General features: G+C 40.2%; 1 protein-coding gene across 5 annotated transcripts in view; it reads right to left on the minus strand.

The window, feature by feature from the left end:
- ADAMTSL1 (ADAMTS like 1) overlaps positions 1–16889 on the minus strand; it is a 1019582-nt gene that overhangs the window by 459854 nt on the left and 542839 nt on the right. The window contains exon 1 of one of the 5 annotated variants that reach the window (XM_059072941.2): positions 11673–12079. The exons of the other annotated variants lie outside the window; for them this stretch is intronic. Within the exon in view, the coding sequence (XP_058928924.1) occupies positions 11673–11735 (63 nt within the window). The 5' untranslated portion in view covers positions 11736–12079. Of the gene's footprint in view, positions 1–11672; positions 12080–16889 lie in introns of those variants that run through there. 5 annotated transcript variants of the gene reach the window in all.

The raw sequence follows: 16889 nt of genomic DNA on the forward strand, positions 1-16889 counted from the left end.
CCATTTATCTCCTAAGGCTCACTTTAAATGTCCCATCTTTTAAGTCACCCTCACTGACCCACTTAGAGGCCGAGTGATTCTCTGCCTAGCACAGAGCCTGGGCCACTGCAGCAAATAAATGCCAAATTCCCCCCCCTTAAAATAAATTTACTTATTTTATTTATTTTTGGCTGCATTGGGTCTTCCTTCCTGTGCACGGGCTTTTTCCTCGTTGCGGCGAGCGGGGGCTACTCTTCGTTGCGGTACGCGGGCTCCTCATTGCGGTAGCTTCACTTGTTGCGGAGCAGAGGCTTTAGGCACGCAGGCTTCAGTAGTCGTGGCTCTACAGAGCAGGCTCAGTAGTTGTGGTGCACAGGCTTAGTTGCTCTGCAGCATGTGGGATCTTCCCAGACCAGGACTCGAACCCGTGTCCCCTGCATTGGCAGGTGGATCCTTAACCACTGCACCACCAGGGAAGTCCTGTGATATCTTCTTAAAACTTTGTTTAGAACCTGTGAGCGTCCTCGGGGGCGGGGCTGTGTCTCCATCTCTGTGTCCCAGGGAAATTGTCTGGCTTAGAGCAGGTCAGTCTAAAAAGTTTTTCACTGATATGAAGAATAAGGAGAGCAATAAGGTCCCTGGTTAGTTTTCCATAGAGCTAAATGTGTTTAGTTTCTCTTCTGAAATTATATACTTGAAACTTTGGGCTTATTCAAATAACCTTTCATTTCTTGCACCACTGGTGAAACAAAATAGCATTGTTGGGACAAGAGTGAACCCTGCCTGTGTTCAAAGCTGCACTCCGCCACTACTAGCTGAGTAACCTAAAGCAAGTTATATAATTTCTCTGTGTCTCAGTTTCCTCATCTGTAAAATGGGAAAAATAATTATAACTACTTCCTAGGGTTGTTAGGACAATTAGATAACTTAATATATGTAAAGTATATCTCTCATTGAAGCAAGCACTCTTGTGCTTAGTTAATAATAGTATTAACTATTATTACTTCACTTATGAAACTTAGGTGATAGAACTTTATTTTCTTAATGTCCTTACCTAATAAAATTAAAACATTAGAAACTTTGTTTTTCATACTTCCTGCCTACCTGCAAACACAATCTTATTTCTTTTTGAAATTTTAATGGTCTACGACATCCAAGGTCTGGGAATCACTTCTTTCAATTATCTAGAACTCTAAAATGGACATAAAGGACTGGGTTTGAGTCCCAGCATCACCAAACTGAAGTTAGCGAAGTTAGCAAATTTAGCAAACTACCAGGGGTAAGAATGCCTGCCTTGGATTAAGGCAGGTGAGGACTGGTCATAGAGACATGGCAGAGGTGTTGGAAAATCAGAACCCCTCCTAGCAGAGAACTGAGAACATGCTGACTGGTTGCCAGGTGATGCTCAAAGATTTCTAAAGGTCCTTCATACTAATGGTTTCCACAGAGCATGCTAAACCTTTTGAGGAAAAACCTTCTGTAATCAGTGCTCTATATGCTGTTGACTGGTCTTTTATTCACTTGAATGAGGGACTGGTGTAAAGGTTTCCCTGCTTGAACATATTTCTAAGATGGAAAAGACAGGTGTTTATGTATCAAATAAACAGAGACCAAGTAATACTCATTAAGCTTTGGTTTCAGTATGACTAAAAAAGAGGATTCCAGCAAAAAAAGAAAAAAAAAAAGGCATAGCTCAAAGAAATGACCTTAAATATAAATCGTCAGAGTTTTAGAGTTTTTCTAACACATTCTTTCTGGAATCACTATAAATAATGAATTAATGTGTCTATTTCTTTAGGCAGAGATGTCCTTACATCAGCAATAGTTAAATATACAGTTTAAAGAAAATTATATCTTGACAGCAACATAAAACCAATGGAACATACTGGCCAATTAATTCCTGTCCTCCCCACTCCTGATCTCAAATCCTTTCTGATGTTACATGTAGAAAGACCCATCTTTAGAACCATGTCTGTTTTGTTCAACACAGTATACCCTGTACCCTGCACAGGGCCTGATATACAGCCGGCTTTCAATGAATATATTATTTTGCACTGGGGGATGGGAAGGAAGCTAACACTTCTTGGAGACCTACTATGTGCAAGGTCCCCCATGAAGTCTTTTTCACATATACATCACCACTTTGTATTTCACATTCACACTGTTCATTGATATGGAAAGCAATAGAAATGAAGCTTATTGATATGTTGTAGGTCTAGGGCAAGACAAACTTTATAGACTTCAGTCCCCTCTTCTTGCCAGGTCACCCCAATGTTTATAAACCAACAATGATCCTCGAGTTTTAACTCAAGGTGATTTTCCGTCAGCTTCATTGCTTCCTTGGTTTCCACTGCATGTGACATTTCAACCTTTCAACCTTTCTCTACCAAGGACGGCTTGGCTGACCCTTATACAAAGGTCCTCAGGGGCCATACAGTATAACAGAAAGAGAATGAACTCCTTCTCAAAGGAGTATGGACTCAAAGGAAAGAGATCCAGATTCCAGGCTCTGGATCCTACCTACTAGGTGTTCCTGGCAAATACGTCTCCAATCTCTTTGCAAACATTTTTATGTTAAATTCAATTATCTGTGAAATCAAAGGGCTGGAATAGGTGATAAATTCATTTATTCAAACAACAAACTTATAGTGAACATTTTCTGTAAATCAAACTCTTTGTCTGGTGCTGGGGATATAAAGATATCTAAGACAAAATAAAACCAAAGTCCTGCCTTCAAAGAGATCCCAGTCAACTGAGGTCACATTTTACGTTACCTCAAAGATTCTTTTTAATTCAAAAACACAATAAATCTATGTCCTGGGAATCCAAATGTCAATTAAACTCACTCTGTAACAGTAATTTCAAAGCATGTTTGCTATCTTAGACCAGGTACAATCCCCAAAGTAAAAGTGTATGGCACCTGGTCTGGATGACAAATGGTTATAATAACTGTAATAAAAAAACAGACTATTTCTAAAAAGCTTTCTTCTAAATCTCACTGTAGCACCTAAACAGTAGGAGTTCTTATTGTTTCCATTACCCTTTTTCATTTCTGGTTCTACTGATGAAGTACAATATTTGAACAATACTCTGGCAGACTTCAAATGGTGAAGTGGGCTGAGAAATCAGACACCCTACCATACTTTACTAAGGGAACAAAGTGAGGTATATTTATTTTATTGGACAGTTTGAATTTATTATAGGTTGCTCATAATTTCCTGTCTCATTTCTTTAGTGCTCTTGGAATTTATGTCAGGATGTCTTAGGTTATCACTCTCCTTCCCTCCATTGTCCTAACATTTATGCCAACAGACTGAACTGACTTAGAGAAAGTCCCCGGACGAAAATTGAAGGGGAAAATACCCAAAAGTTTAGTTGGAGAAGGGCAGAACCTTTGGAAAAAAATCTGAAAAAGCAATGAAGATGAAAATGGAAACTCTGTGAAAGTTAATGTAGTGTAGAATTGGCGAACATACCACTTATTCCTTTAAACAAATAGAAGAAAGAACCCGCTTATGAGGTGCACCCAAATAATTCACAGGTGGTGAAACCATTAGAGTCCTGCAATTTCTTGCTTCAGAAGTGGAATAAGTCTCCAGTATTATAAATGGCATATGCTCACATGCGTGACTTCTCTGCTATTCCCTTTCTCTGAACTATCCCCCGCCCCTTCCATGCACAAGGCCTTTTGGGTTTTGTTGTAATTAACTTATTTTAATAAGAACTTTAGATAAAAATCTAGTGAGGTAGGGAGATGCAACCTACTATACTAATTGCACTTACAGAATTATAATTCCAAATGGAATATGCTTATTTTTTGCCTGGATTTTGGTTATTATAAAATAAGCACAATGGAGTAGAAACTACGTAAGATTGAAGTCTGCCATCATGATGCCCCAGTGATAGTGCACAGATGAAAACTCCCTAGATATTGGTTGCACACAGTTAATGATAATTCTCACAATGATAAATATTTGCTTTGAGAAAAGTTTTTTCCCAAAGAATTTATCTTAACTAAGACACTGTTATAGTATGTTCTGCTGCACGAGTTGATATTCTGAACTATAGAAATTGGAAAAAAAATTAATGTTTGAGGTCAAATACTGACTGATAATATCCATGAAGATAATACACTGATAATCTGTGGAAAGCCATAATTTCCATTTACACATGGATGAGAGGATTAAACCGCCAGTGTCTAAGCAGGAGGGGAAGAGCAAAATGAGCCATCTTGTGGAGTAATTGAAAGTAATTATCTACATCACAAAACTATTCCCTACAGAAGAGTTTTTTGAAAATTAAAAAAAAAAAATTGACAACAGAATGTCCAACAACCTTCCAAGCTCCTCACTGCAAGGACTGTGCCTTAAATTATCTTCCATGGATCTTGGCTCTGTGTTGGGTATACAGTTGGTGATAGATAAGTGATTTTCACATGAATGAAAGTAATCACTTGAAATTTTATAGTACTTTGGAGTTGCCAAAACACTTCAACATCTAATGCTGCGTTTTCCTCTCAAGGTATCCTGGAGAGTTAGGAGAGATGGACAATCGTGCATGGATGAAGAGACAATAGCTTCGGCGAGTTTTGTGACTGGGCCACGATCATAGGGCTGGAATCAGTGTTAGAGCCCAGATGGCCACACTCTAAAACCAGGGCTCTTTCTTGACACCTGGACACCTCCTAGAAAAATGTATCAAAGATGGTTGAGACTAGATATACTCAAGAAGTGTGTCTTACTTATAAGTTTTGTTTGTGTGTGTGTGTGTGTGTGCGCATGTGTGTGTATGAGTCTGTTCCCCTCTCTGTCACTTGTTCACTCTTATTTTCTGACATCTCTGGAGCTGCATTGGTGTTGCGCCTCAGTTTCTGCTTCTTGGTATCCTTTTCTGTTTTCTTTGCCTTCCCCTTGGGTCTGCGTGGTTCTGTGTCCTTGGCCAGATTGTGTGGTCCTGTTCTGCTCCATGAGATTTCCAACTGTTTACCACAGCCCTGCCTTTTCCACCCCCCTTATTTCTTACTGCTCCACCCACTCCTGGATTTTGTTTGTAAAAAAGGACTTGGACCCATTTTCCCATTTTTCCACATACCTGCAAGTACTTAGAGAACTCTAGGTATACAATAAGTTACAAACCACAAAGACTAAACCACCTTAGGGTGACATGGCATGTCCTTATTTTAATTTTCTCGTATAATAAATGGAAAGTGGTATTGGTATTTACTTATAAGCATTCATTTCATCTAAATGTGAAGCAATGTTGCTTAAAAAGGTTTTCAGTATGACAAAGAACACCTTCCCGCCACTATCAGTATTTTAACACAACGAGGGTTTATTGCTTGCTCGTGGTTAAACGAATGTTCACAAATGTAATTCTGTGAGACTGGCTGGCATGGCAATGTGGGGCTCTGCTCCATGAAGCCATTCAGGGATAAGGCCTTCCGTTTGGTGGCTTGACTATTTTCTAGAGTCTTGAAGTTCTTTACTGGATTCTCTGCATCCAGCAGGTGTATAAAGAGAGAGTTCTTGTTTACTTGGAGGATTATGTGGGATATGTCAGGCCTAGAAGTGCCATATATCACTTCTAACGACATTCCATTGACCAGAACTCAATCATACTGCACCAACTAATTACAGAGAAAACTGTGAAATAAAGTTTACCTTCGTGCTCAGTAGTAAGAAGAAATGAATTTTTGGTGAATCCACAACATTATCTCTGCTATAATGAGAAACTTTCCAATTTTATAAAACTGTGGCTAATATAAGTATCATTTTCTTCCTGAGGACAAATTTTGTAAAAGGAAAAAATACTTGAGAACTAAATGGATTTAAAAAAAGATATGAAACATGCAAAATTCATTCTAATTAACAATGGCAAAAAGGATCGTCATTCAATTGTTTTGCATTGTGTGGAGAGAAAGCAAAACAGAGTATGAATCTTCTCTTTTGAATGTATTAGGCTTATTGATTTGGTCTTACTAAAACCCGAATTGGTGAAATGCTTCACATGTGAAATGGATGTTCACATGTTCCCCTTGCTACTTGTGCTTTACCCTTTTCTTATCTTTTCTTACCAAGTCATTCATATTCATTCATTCAACAACATTTACTGAGACCAGGCATTCTGATAAAGGAGGAGAAACAAGTCATTCCCTCTGCTGTCACCCACAACCTTGTTGACTAGATAAAAACCTAAGTACAGTATGAGAAATAACTACAGGGAAGCACAAGAACTAGAAGAAATTACATTTAAAAATATTGTCAAGAATACAGTGAATTATGTACGCCTCTGACAAACAATCACTAAATACTGACTATACACTGGTGGCATTTAGGGTGGGGTAGTAAAACAAAAATTACTACGGTTTTTCTGGCTTCCCTGGTGGTGCAGTGATTGAGAATCCGCCTGCCGATGCAGGGGATGTGGGTTCGTGACCCGGTCCGGGAAGATCCCACACGCCGGGGAGCGGCTGGGACCGTGAGCCGTGGCCGCTGAGCCTGCGCATCCGGAGCCTGTGCTCCGCAATGAGGAGAGGAAAAAAATTACGGTTTTTCTTCAAATAAAGGTTACAATAGTTACTGAGATAAGATATATTTATATGACTGGAAGAGAGACTATTAACAAGTATAGGAAACTATTCAAACTTATTTATAGATACTGAGCTTCTGGAAATACAACAAACAAAAAGCCAGAGGTCACTGTTGTCTGCAGACTACTACCATTGGAACATCTAGACACAGCCAGAAAACGTCTGACTGCCCTACATGCTGGGTGCTCCCAGTTAGCAAAGTCCCTGGGAGAAGAAACCAGAACAGTTAAGCTTTATTCAACGTAGTTTTTAATCTTGAAGCTCAGGAATTGGGGAGATTTAGTCATTTATTTTTGAGCTCATGGAAAGAAGGGGTTGATAGCAACAGCATACCCAGTTAGCAGGCAGGTTCCCCACACAGCTGTGCTGGCCTATTTCAATTACGGTCCTTTTGGACTTACATCACCTCTGCTAGGCCAGTCCTAAACCGCTTGTGAGCCAGTCCTGCCAATCAAGCCAAAATTCAACCACATGGTATGGCTTTTATGATGCAGACAGAAGATAACATGAACTTGTCTCATTCTGGTGAAAACACAACGTTTGAAGCCAGCTCTCTAGATGAAGAAAATTAGTAAAAACAGCAAGACTCACAAACTTGATTTAGACACATTTTCCTGTGATTATCTCAACATGCTTCACCAGTAGGTTATTCATGATGAGTCAAGGAATGCTCTCACTGAAGAAGAGACTATGGTCCTCCTGCTACAAAGAGGTCACTTCTGGGTCACTATACTCAGGAGACCCAAGAAACAGTAGAATATGCACAAGGAGGGAAGGGTAGAATGAAAGTTACATAATTAGACCTGGAACCTAAAATAGACAAATTAAAAGCAGAGCTGTTACTTGACCAAAAAAACGAGATATATATATATATGAAGTCAGAAAACCCCAAACATGTGGAGAATTAGAGAATCATGTGAGTCTCTTTACATCCTTTGCTCTCTGAATTTAGTTCACAAATAGTTATGATGCTTATATATACAATACATTCTACTGGGTACTGGGGGAAATGCAGAAATTCACAGGACTCTGTATTTTTTCCTGAATGAGTTTAAGATTATATTTTGATTAAGCCATAATAAAGGGGAGAACCAAAATACCAAACCATGTTCCATGCAAACATAAATCCTGTGCCAAATGTACCAACAAACTGGGTTAAAAAAGGAGTAGCAAGGACGGGGGTTAACCACACTTCACTGATTAAAATTTCACATAAAATTGCACATTGTTATAAAGATATAAGAATGAACTCTGTGCACTCCTAAGTTTGAATAATAGCCTACCATGTGGTCTGCTAGAGATTTGCTTTCCATTTTATTCATACATATTGGTAAAGGGGAAACAACATGTATTAACACTCATATAAATGCACAAATACATTTATTTATTCATTCTTTCTTTCAAAGGTCTTTAATATATCCACAGAGTCTTTCAAGGAAAAACTTGCCTGGTGTAACAGGATTCTTTTGTAGTTCACTAGTGACCACTATTGGACATACTTCCCTCAACTTACATGAAGCCATAGAACTGGTTCACATGAAAACAATAACGGGGGCCAGAAAGTCATCCTGAAACAGACTGAAATGCTAAAAACAGGAGAAAATAAAAATGTAGCTGACCACGTCTAGACAAAAAACGTCACAAAAACATGAAGTAAATAATGTTTAAAGAAATGCCTCATTACGTTCTCCAGATTTACATGAAATATCCTTAAGCTTGACTTAAAGACAATGTAGGCATAAGAGTAAGAAATAGATGTAAACAGTTATAGAAAGGTGTTTGTGCATGCACATGGACGGACACACACACACACTTATTGGAGCAGGCCACAGTCTGCTGTAAATAAGGGATTTAACATTCATTCCACAAGCTAATGGTGCTTCTCGCCATCCAAGTTAGATCCACTTAGATAATAGTGGAGGAGAGTGCCAGAGAGACCAAAGGGAATGAGCTATTGTGTCTGACTAGTTTCCATGTATAAATTAGTGCAGAGAAGAAAAAGAAATTCAACAGAAAAACACATGTACTTTATTATAATTCTGAGTGCTACCCTTGCAACTGCCACAATAGCAGGCGAAACAGCTTAAAACTTAAAAGAAACAAAAAGCAAATGCAAATTTGATTAAATGCTTTTCTGACAAGAAGTGATTTGACTTCAAGTTTGGATGGACACATGTGTCAATGGCCGGTCATGGTTTTTGCCACATTCCTTTTGAGCTAAACAATTGGGACAAAGGAGGGAGAAGGGAAAAGGGGAGCAGGGTGGGGAGATGGGGAAGGTTGGGTTATGTGGCTTACTTTGACCTGAATATCAGAATCAAATCTCTTGCTCAGCACTACTGTCCTACTGTGTCCAGAGTAAAAGAAGAAGTCTATGATGTTTGAGCTTTGCATGAAAATGTGGGTGGTGACCGAAAACAGATATAAAAGACACAGGGACTTCATTGTCTCAGGAGTAATGCTCCAGTGGGAAAGGTTTTGGTAAAACTGAGGGTGAACAGCATACAATATTTGTATGACTCTCAAGAATCAAGTCATGATACAGACGATTCTGCTATCAGTGATATGAAGGCTGTTTTGAAGTAGAAACTGGGCTTTGCCACTAAACAAACAGGCTGTTTTCCAAGTAAGTAAAAAGGAATCTTTAAAAATTGCTTAAATTAATTCTAAGAATAGACAGACTCTTATAATGTATAAAACAATTATAGGAAAAACAAGCCACCCAGTTCAATTTCCTGATCCAGACAAAAGGTTGAGCTGAAAATGTCACACTTCCGGTTCTAAGTCAACTACTGATCAGGGTAGAGGTCACTTTCTCTTGGGCCAATAATTTACTTTTGGCTCAAAAGCTAAATGGGACAGTGAATGAGCAAGTGTGACAAGTGCCCTTAACGTTGCACACATCTTTATTGGCCAAGATGAGGCAAAAAGCCTAAATACCTCCGACAAAGACTACAGACCAACCTGTGTCAATGCTTCCATCACGGCTAAACATTTTACAACCAAAGTACAAAGCAGAGAAGTTATTTTCTCTCCATTATTTCACCTTTGAGTTCAAATATAAGCTTATTTCCTTATCTGTAGAATGGGTTTAAAGATGTCTTATTTGTAAGGTTATCGTGAGGATTCGCTGTAATGCTTCTCAAACAACTGGCCTCGTGTTTGGCACATTCAGACACACAATACATGGCAGGTACTACTAACGCTGTTATCACTCTGCACAGGGATGTATCTTGGCACTCACCAGGCAGTTCTTTCTTTTCTAGCCTAACTCTCAGAATCCAAATTCATTTAAATACAGGTATAAAGCAAACCTGGGTCTTATTTCCTTTTATCCTTATAATACAATTATTGTAATTTAAACAAAATGTTTTATGTTTCAAGTCTGAAATAAGCAAACACTCCTTTTTATCCATATAAGTGTCATTGTATGTTCAAACACATATATGAATATTCAAGATATCCAAGAGAAATATAATGCAATTTACCAAGTGGGTAGCAAAACAACCTATTCCTGAATGGGAAAGTTTTTCCAAAGTATAATGAGATCATACTTCTTTATGAAGATACCAAAAAAGTACTGTGTACTGGTAATTTGCTTCATGATGTAATTAAATGCGAAAATAACCCCTGCTTTTAAAAAAATGCAAAGAGGAAAAGACGAGGCAAACCAATGGCGTATATAAGTAACACGTCCCATATGGAAAAAATGAGACACCTTTCATAAATTGCTTGCCCCACTAGTCATAAAGCACACCTAAACATTCTGCTTTTTATTTTCCTCAGAACAGCTAAAAACGTACAGTCCATTCATGCTTAAAGTTCAGTTTGCATTTAAATTTCTATGAGAACTTGAAAATATACTTCTACATTTACAGCTTTTGCAATGCAGCATTATGACTTCTTGGCTACAATGATGCAAATCAGAAGTGGAATTGTTAACATATTTAATCACTCTGATGATGAGCCTTCCTGGAGTTTTAAAATTTGTGCTTAAACAGCTTGCTCCCCTTCTTCAAAATTATACTGCAGATCAAATTTGTCAGAGTCTAATCAGAACAAACATCCCTTCATCTTCAACAAATCAATGCAACCTATACATGCGTTGCATTTTTCTCTTTTTCCCTTCTTGCCTGGTTACCTTCTGAGGAAGGGCTGGCTCTCCATAAATGAGACAGGGAGAGCTACAAGCACGTTTGTTTGGACTCAGTGTGTGCAAATTTTGGAATCAAACCTTCAGATGAGGTTTACGAAGCTGCCTGCCCAGAACACTCTGGTTTTAAAAAAATGTGCATTGCTATTAATATTTTGAGTGTAGATTTTTTTTGGACAGTAAAGGTTCATTTTCTGCCCATAAAACCAAGTATGAGTCACAACGGAACATTTACTTCGAGTCAAAAATGCAGTGTGTGCTGACGTTCCAGAGCAGAGCATCTTATCACTGTGACTGTGGAAAGAAGCTGCACAAAAAGTCAGCACTTTCTTCTTCTTCAAAAGCAGATCTGAGATCAAAGACCATAATCCTCAATTCATAAATACTAGCATTAACTTGTATCCGCAGATGACTTGCCGTAATTATGAGCTATAATCTGGGTTGGCCACAGAGAGGCTTTCATTCCCCCTTTTACCTGTTTCCCTAGCACATGTGCACAGAGGAAGGAGGACTCATAAAAGGTAGTGGGGGAAAGCCCCTCACAGCCCATCCTTCAGAAATATTCCAGGAACACTTCAGTGAGTGAGTTTGATTTCAGGACATCTGTTACCTAAATTCCAAGCATGCACACCACCATTTATACAGCCCTCAGCTCACAAACTCCATGCAGTATGTCCCAAAGTTCATGTCTCAGTATGTCTCAGTATTCCTAGTTACCTCTAACTAATCCCACAAAGTCTTGCAGACCTTATTTTGCTTGGGAAGTTGGGGTTAAAATTCTGCAAGAAGCTTTTTTTTTTTTTTTTTTAAATCATGTAAATTATTTTACCTGGCGTTTGAAGAGAAAGATACACACAGGCACACACACTCACATACACACACGTACGCACCACCACAACAGCACCCAGACTAAATGGCCATAGCGATGTATTGAAATGAAAAGGCATTTACCAGGAGCAGGAAAGCCAGAAAGAGGAGCGGTGTGCCAGGAGTTGCCCGACGGCAGCATTCCATGCTTGGATCCTTGCCGGAATCCGAATCGGACACTGAATAAGCTGCTAAGTGCTCCTCTGCCTGCTGTCACATCCAGTACTGGTGCTAACACTCCAGTCCTGCCTATCCGCTTCCATCAGCCCCTCTCACATTTCCTGACTGAGGGGTGGGTGGGTGGGTGGATGGGTGGGGGGTAAGCTGAATGGAATCTCTCTCGGAGCCGGCAGCCAGCCAATCAGGCTCCTGCTAATCAGACATGCTGAATAACAAAGCCAGGGGGACAGAGAAAGTGTAACAGTGCGAGCGAGAAAGGGAGGAAAGGACGAAAAAGAAACGAGAGGAGGAGCGCGCAGCAGAACCAGAGGAGAAATGCAAACGATGCAGAATTGCAAAAGATGAAGCAGAGCCCTGTGCTGTTAACTAACCTGGTTAGTTCTTTGTGAGATAGATACATTTCTATTTGCCGTTTGCTTGTGCTGGTGCCTGTTGCTTTGTAAAGTACAGTAGCTCCCTGTGACTCTGTATTGTTCCATTCAGGAGAGAAACTTAATCCCTGTCAATATATAACATATGCCATAAAGGGAAAGAACCACAGACAAAAACGGACTTAATGTGCCCTTTAAACGTGTTCTGTACAACTGCTTTATGCCTCTTCCATAAAGTTCCTCTTTATTTTCCCCCTTGACTTAGAAAAGGGAGACTGTATAAAATTTTGAAAGTTCCTCACTAAGCCTAAATAGAGGCATAAGTTACTCTGTGTAATAATGACTTGATTTGAAGGAGAAGAAAAAAAGCAGGTTACTTTTTTGGAAAGTGACAATTTAAAATAGCCCAGGTTTACGAAAGCTCAAGGCACAATCAGAAATTTAGATCCCCTGTTTAAAAAGAAGCCCTTAGCAAAGACTCTTGAGATGTGTGGGGCTGAAATTCGGGGTTGAGGACCAGCCTGGTCTTGACACAGTGCCAAATCTCAACTATCAGCTTTAGCAGGAGGAGGGAAAGAAAGGGTGAATTAAATCCTCATTGAATTCCTAAACCTTCTAACCAACAGTTTCAGCCTCCTCCTTATCCACGTCCTTTATCAGAGCTGCTATAATACAGCAGAAAAGGCTGGAGGGAGTTTTACCTCCTTTTCCTTCTACTGTTGCAAGAGGTTGGATGAGGAGATGACCATCCCCATCCAGTCCAGCCCTGGAGGAAGCACTGATGACCAGTGAAATGATGATGGGGCCAGGCCAGCAACAGCAAAGAGAAGGTCAGGAAGCTTCTGAGTCTGGTTAAACCACCAGCAAGCAAGATTGAATTCTAATAGAGGGGGATTTTATTATAGTTTTAGAAAAGCATCAAGTGTCAAACAAGGATGCCTTTCATCTTATCTGTTAAGGAAATCATTGAATTTTTGAAGGAATGAAATAGCAAACTTGGCCTTACATTTCCATAGGGGTGTCACTAGGAAATTCTTCCTTTGTAGATCTCCTGATAGCCCAGAAATATACAGGGTGAAGGTAGAAGACATTTAGAATTAAGGTTCTTTCCTTTCATTGGTAAAAAGAAAAAATACTGACAAGAGGCCTGAAACGCTCAAATGTGGAAAACCTGATCAAGCCATAACAGGCATGTGAATACAGGCCGGTCTGCTTCTATACATACCTGCAGTGCTGCTTTTCAAAAAGGTGGAGGAAAGCAGGTTGTTCCACTTCAGGTTACGTACTTCATATGGAATATCAATGAAAGACAGAAGAGCTTTAAAAATCCCATTTTCAACCTATGAGGAAAGTCAGAGCATATAAGGATCCACCTTTTCCCCCACCTAGAAAGATGGATAGTACAAATCCACAACGAAGAGGTCCTATTCTTGAAGTATGCTTTTCCCATTCAGAAAGATTAGTTTTACAAATCTCTCAAAAACTAGCTAATGCTCACAAGCTAAAGACTATTCATGAGGAGATGTAAAAATGCTTGACTGGCATTATCTGAAATCCTCATCATATTAAAAATGGCTTGATTCAAATAAACTTTCACTCATAAGCTGTGCTCTATATCTCTCTTTTACACACTGGAACTTTCTGCTACGGGTTTTCTTCTTCTATCAGTGTCATTGGCTAAAGAGTTTCAACTCGTTCTAAAAAATGGAATATTTTATCTAATACCACTTCCTCCCTCTTCACATATAAGCATCATTCATTAGGAGGATCCAAAGGGAAGAACAGGATGTGGGAAAAGGAAGGGTAGCAAGAATGACTATGATACAGTACCATTTGTAGCAGAATAGATAACAAATTGCCATGGTCAGAGAATAATCGGTAGCTACTTCTGTGCTAGTCTAGATTCCTTCCTGCTTTGGAAATAAACACTGGCTAGATATTTTGAGTCAGAGGTTTCTGCCTTGGAGGTTTGATGAACATGTCAATATCCAGCAAGGTAGTCACCTTAATGAAGTCACTGAAGAGTATATTTTTAATTCAAGCCCTCAGCCATATGTTGGATGCTCAGAGGATGCCCGCCACAATGTGTCAAGCTTCTGGTCCCTTTGTGAGTAGCGTCTCCCTTCCAGAGAAATGAGGAAAAGCAACTGTACAGTCAAGCATTACACCCTGCGGTGCAAACTCCCTGCTGACTGTAATTTCAGAAAAAGAAGAACAAAATCAAGTTGCGTCATGGTGATTGGGGTAAGTTTGGGGGATGAGCTCATTCTGATAAATTTCCAAAGTTTATGCACTCTCCTTAAAGTTTACAAAATGATTTTATACCGTCAATCTCATTTGACTTTTTTGATGACTTGAGAAGTTGGCTAAGTACTCACCCAATTTTCTATATTTGGAAACTGAGGCTCAGAAAAGTTAAGTGACTTACCTTGGGCCTCACTGGTTAGAAATGGCCTTTGAACAGGGTCTTCTGACTCTAAATCACTTTCATCTCATATACATATATGTAAATATATATGTATGTACGTGTAGGTATGTATGTGTATACATGTGTGTGTGTATGCAGATGTTGACAGTGGTGTCCTACTGGTTGGAGGGGGACGTTTACAGTAAAGGCAAAAGAACAGAAGGCAGGCTACCCAGGTTTTATGGTGGGTATATGTTACCTGACAATGGAAAGTATCTGATTTTAGTCTACAACTCCTTTGTCTCCCATCTTTGTTGTTTCTAAAACCGTTTTCAGTGCCAAGGAAAAATAACATAAAAGCCTAGGTAATCAAGATCCATACTAGCAGCAGCCTGGGAAGGGCCTCTTAGGGCATCTGAGCAGGGCGTTGGCCACGTTCCTTTTTTCCTCTCCAGGTATCTAAATGAAAGCCGTCTGCCAGTGTCTGAACACCGGCAGCTACCGCCGCAGCAGCAGTGGTGGCAGCCCCAGCTGCTGTAATACTGGTTACGGGCCCCCTGCACAATGTATTAGGTGAAATGAAAGCAGAAGCAAGAGAGAGAGTATCAGAGCTGTCTGAAGCATCATTCCAAATGGTATGGATTTAACAATACTTAATTTAAAAAACACCAGCTTGGACAGGAGCAAGCTGTTAACATTCAGTGTGCTTTATGGCAGGAAAGAGTGAGCTCAACTCTCAGAATTTCTCTCCCCAGGGAGAGTGCCTTACAGTGTTCACTCCGGAGCCACCTGTCTCTTCCTGAGGCTGGGCCTTCTCGCTTGGCCCTCTAGTTGCAGTGACTGTTGTCAAGACAGGGCAGAGGATCTTCTGGAAAGAATTCAGGGGTGGGAAGTGATGGCTAGCGGGGTAGGGCCTCATCTCCCCTCTTGAAGGAGGTGGCTATGGCAGCACCCAAGTCTTACTATCCTCACGGGCATGTGTGGAAGTGGTTTGATTTCCCTGGCTAATTCTGAAAATTAAACAGAGAAGAAACAGACTGAGGATGAATGAGATCAAGCTACTGGAAGCCGACTGCTAGTCTCAGGGGCAGACCTGGAATTCGAGCAGGAGTCTGTACGATTCACCTAATAGCCATTTAACACCCAAACAACTGGAGCATTCGTTACCATTTTCAAATCATCCTTCACACGTGACCTAATGTGATATGAACAGAAATTCTATCAGGTAGAGGGTGATTACTATCCTCAATTTATAGATGGGGAAACTGGTGCCCTTCTTTTTTTTTTTTTGTGGTACCTGGGCCTCTCACTGTTGTGACCTCTCCCATTGCGGAGCACAGGCTCTGGACGCGCAGGCTCAGCGGCCGTGGCTCACGGGCCCATCTTCCCAGACCGGGGCACAAACCCATGTCCCCTGCATCGGCAGGTGGATTCTCAACCACTGCGCCACCAGGGAAGCCCGGTGCCCTTCTTGATAAGTGGGTTCATCATAGTTACTTATTAGCAGGTGGGAAATTGGAGCTCTAAGGTTGTTTGACTTTCCTCTGGACAACTCTCTGAGAAGTTGACGGAAAAAGCTACATTTATTGAGAGTCTCCCACATGCCAGGCACTGTTCTAAGTACTTTCTATTTATTATTTCATGTAATCCTCACAACAACCCTATGAATAGGTACATATTATCCTCATAGGGATGTTATTTCAGGTAGATTAGCTGTCAACATTCATCACCCAGTGCCTTCTTGAAACGCAGAGGCCTGAAACCTAGAAACTACATTCCCCAGACTCCCGTGCAGTTAGCATACTGGATGCAATTTTTTTAAAAAAAGGCAAAACATCTATACAATATGAGGAGAAACCAGAGTATATGGATGCAATTCAGATTTGGCCACTCGGAAGCACTCCCATTAAGATTTGGAAGGCGGAAGTGAGGCAGAGACCACACTTTGCTCTCTGTACTTGTAAAAATGGCTACAGAGCAATGTGGCTTGCCTGCAACCATGCTAACCAGTCATTACTTTTGTGGGTGTCAAGAGGCAGGCCTGAGACATGCAGTTTTTTAGCTGGATCAGAGAAGGGTGTGTGTGGCTATGCAGCCCTTGCATTTCCACTGAGCAGGTGACTTCCTGGCTATGGAAGAGGCAGCAGCTCCCTTGGTAATCTTCAACTGCACAGTAGCACGAGAATCTTCAGAAAGCTCAAACTAGTCTTTTTCACTGACAATTCCAATTTTCTGTGAGTTAACTAATACCTTATAACACTTTCTGCTTAAATTAACAAGAGTAAATTCTGTTCTCTCTACAGAAACCTTGACTGATTCTTTAACAGAGGAGAAAACTGAGGC

The sequence above is a fragment of the Kogia breviceps genome, chromosome 8, assembly GCF_026419965.1.
Source record: "Kogia breviceps isolate mKogBre1 chromosome 8, mKogBre1 haplotype 1, whole genome shotgun sequence".
NCBI lineage: Eukaryota > Metazoa > Chordata > Mammalia > Artiodactyla > Physeteridae > Kogia > Kogia breviceps.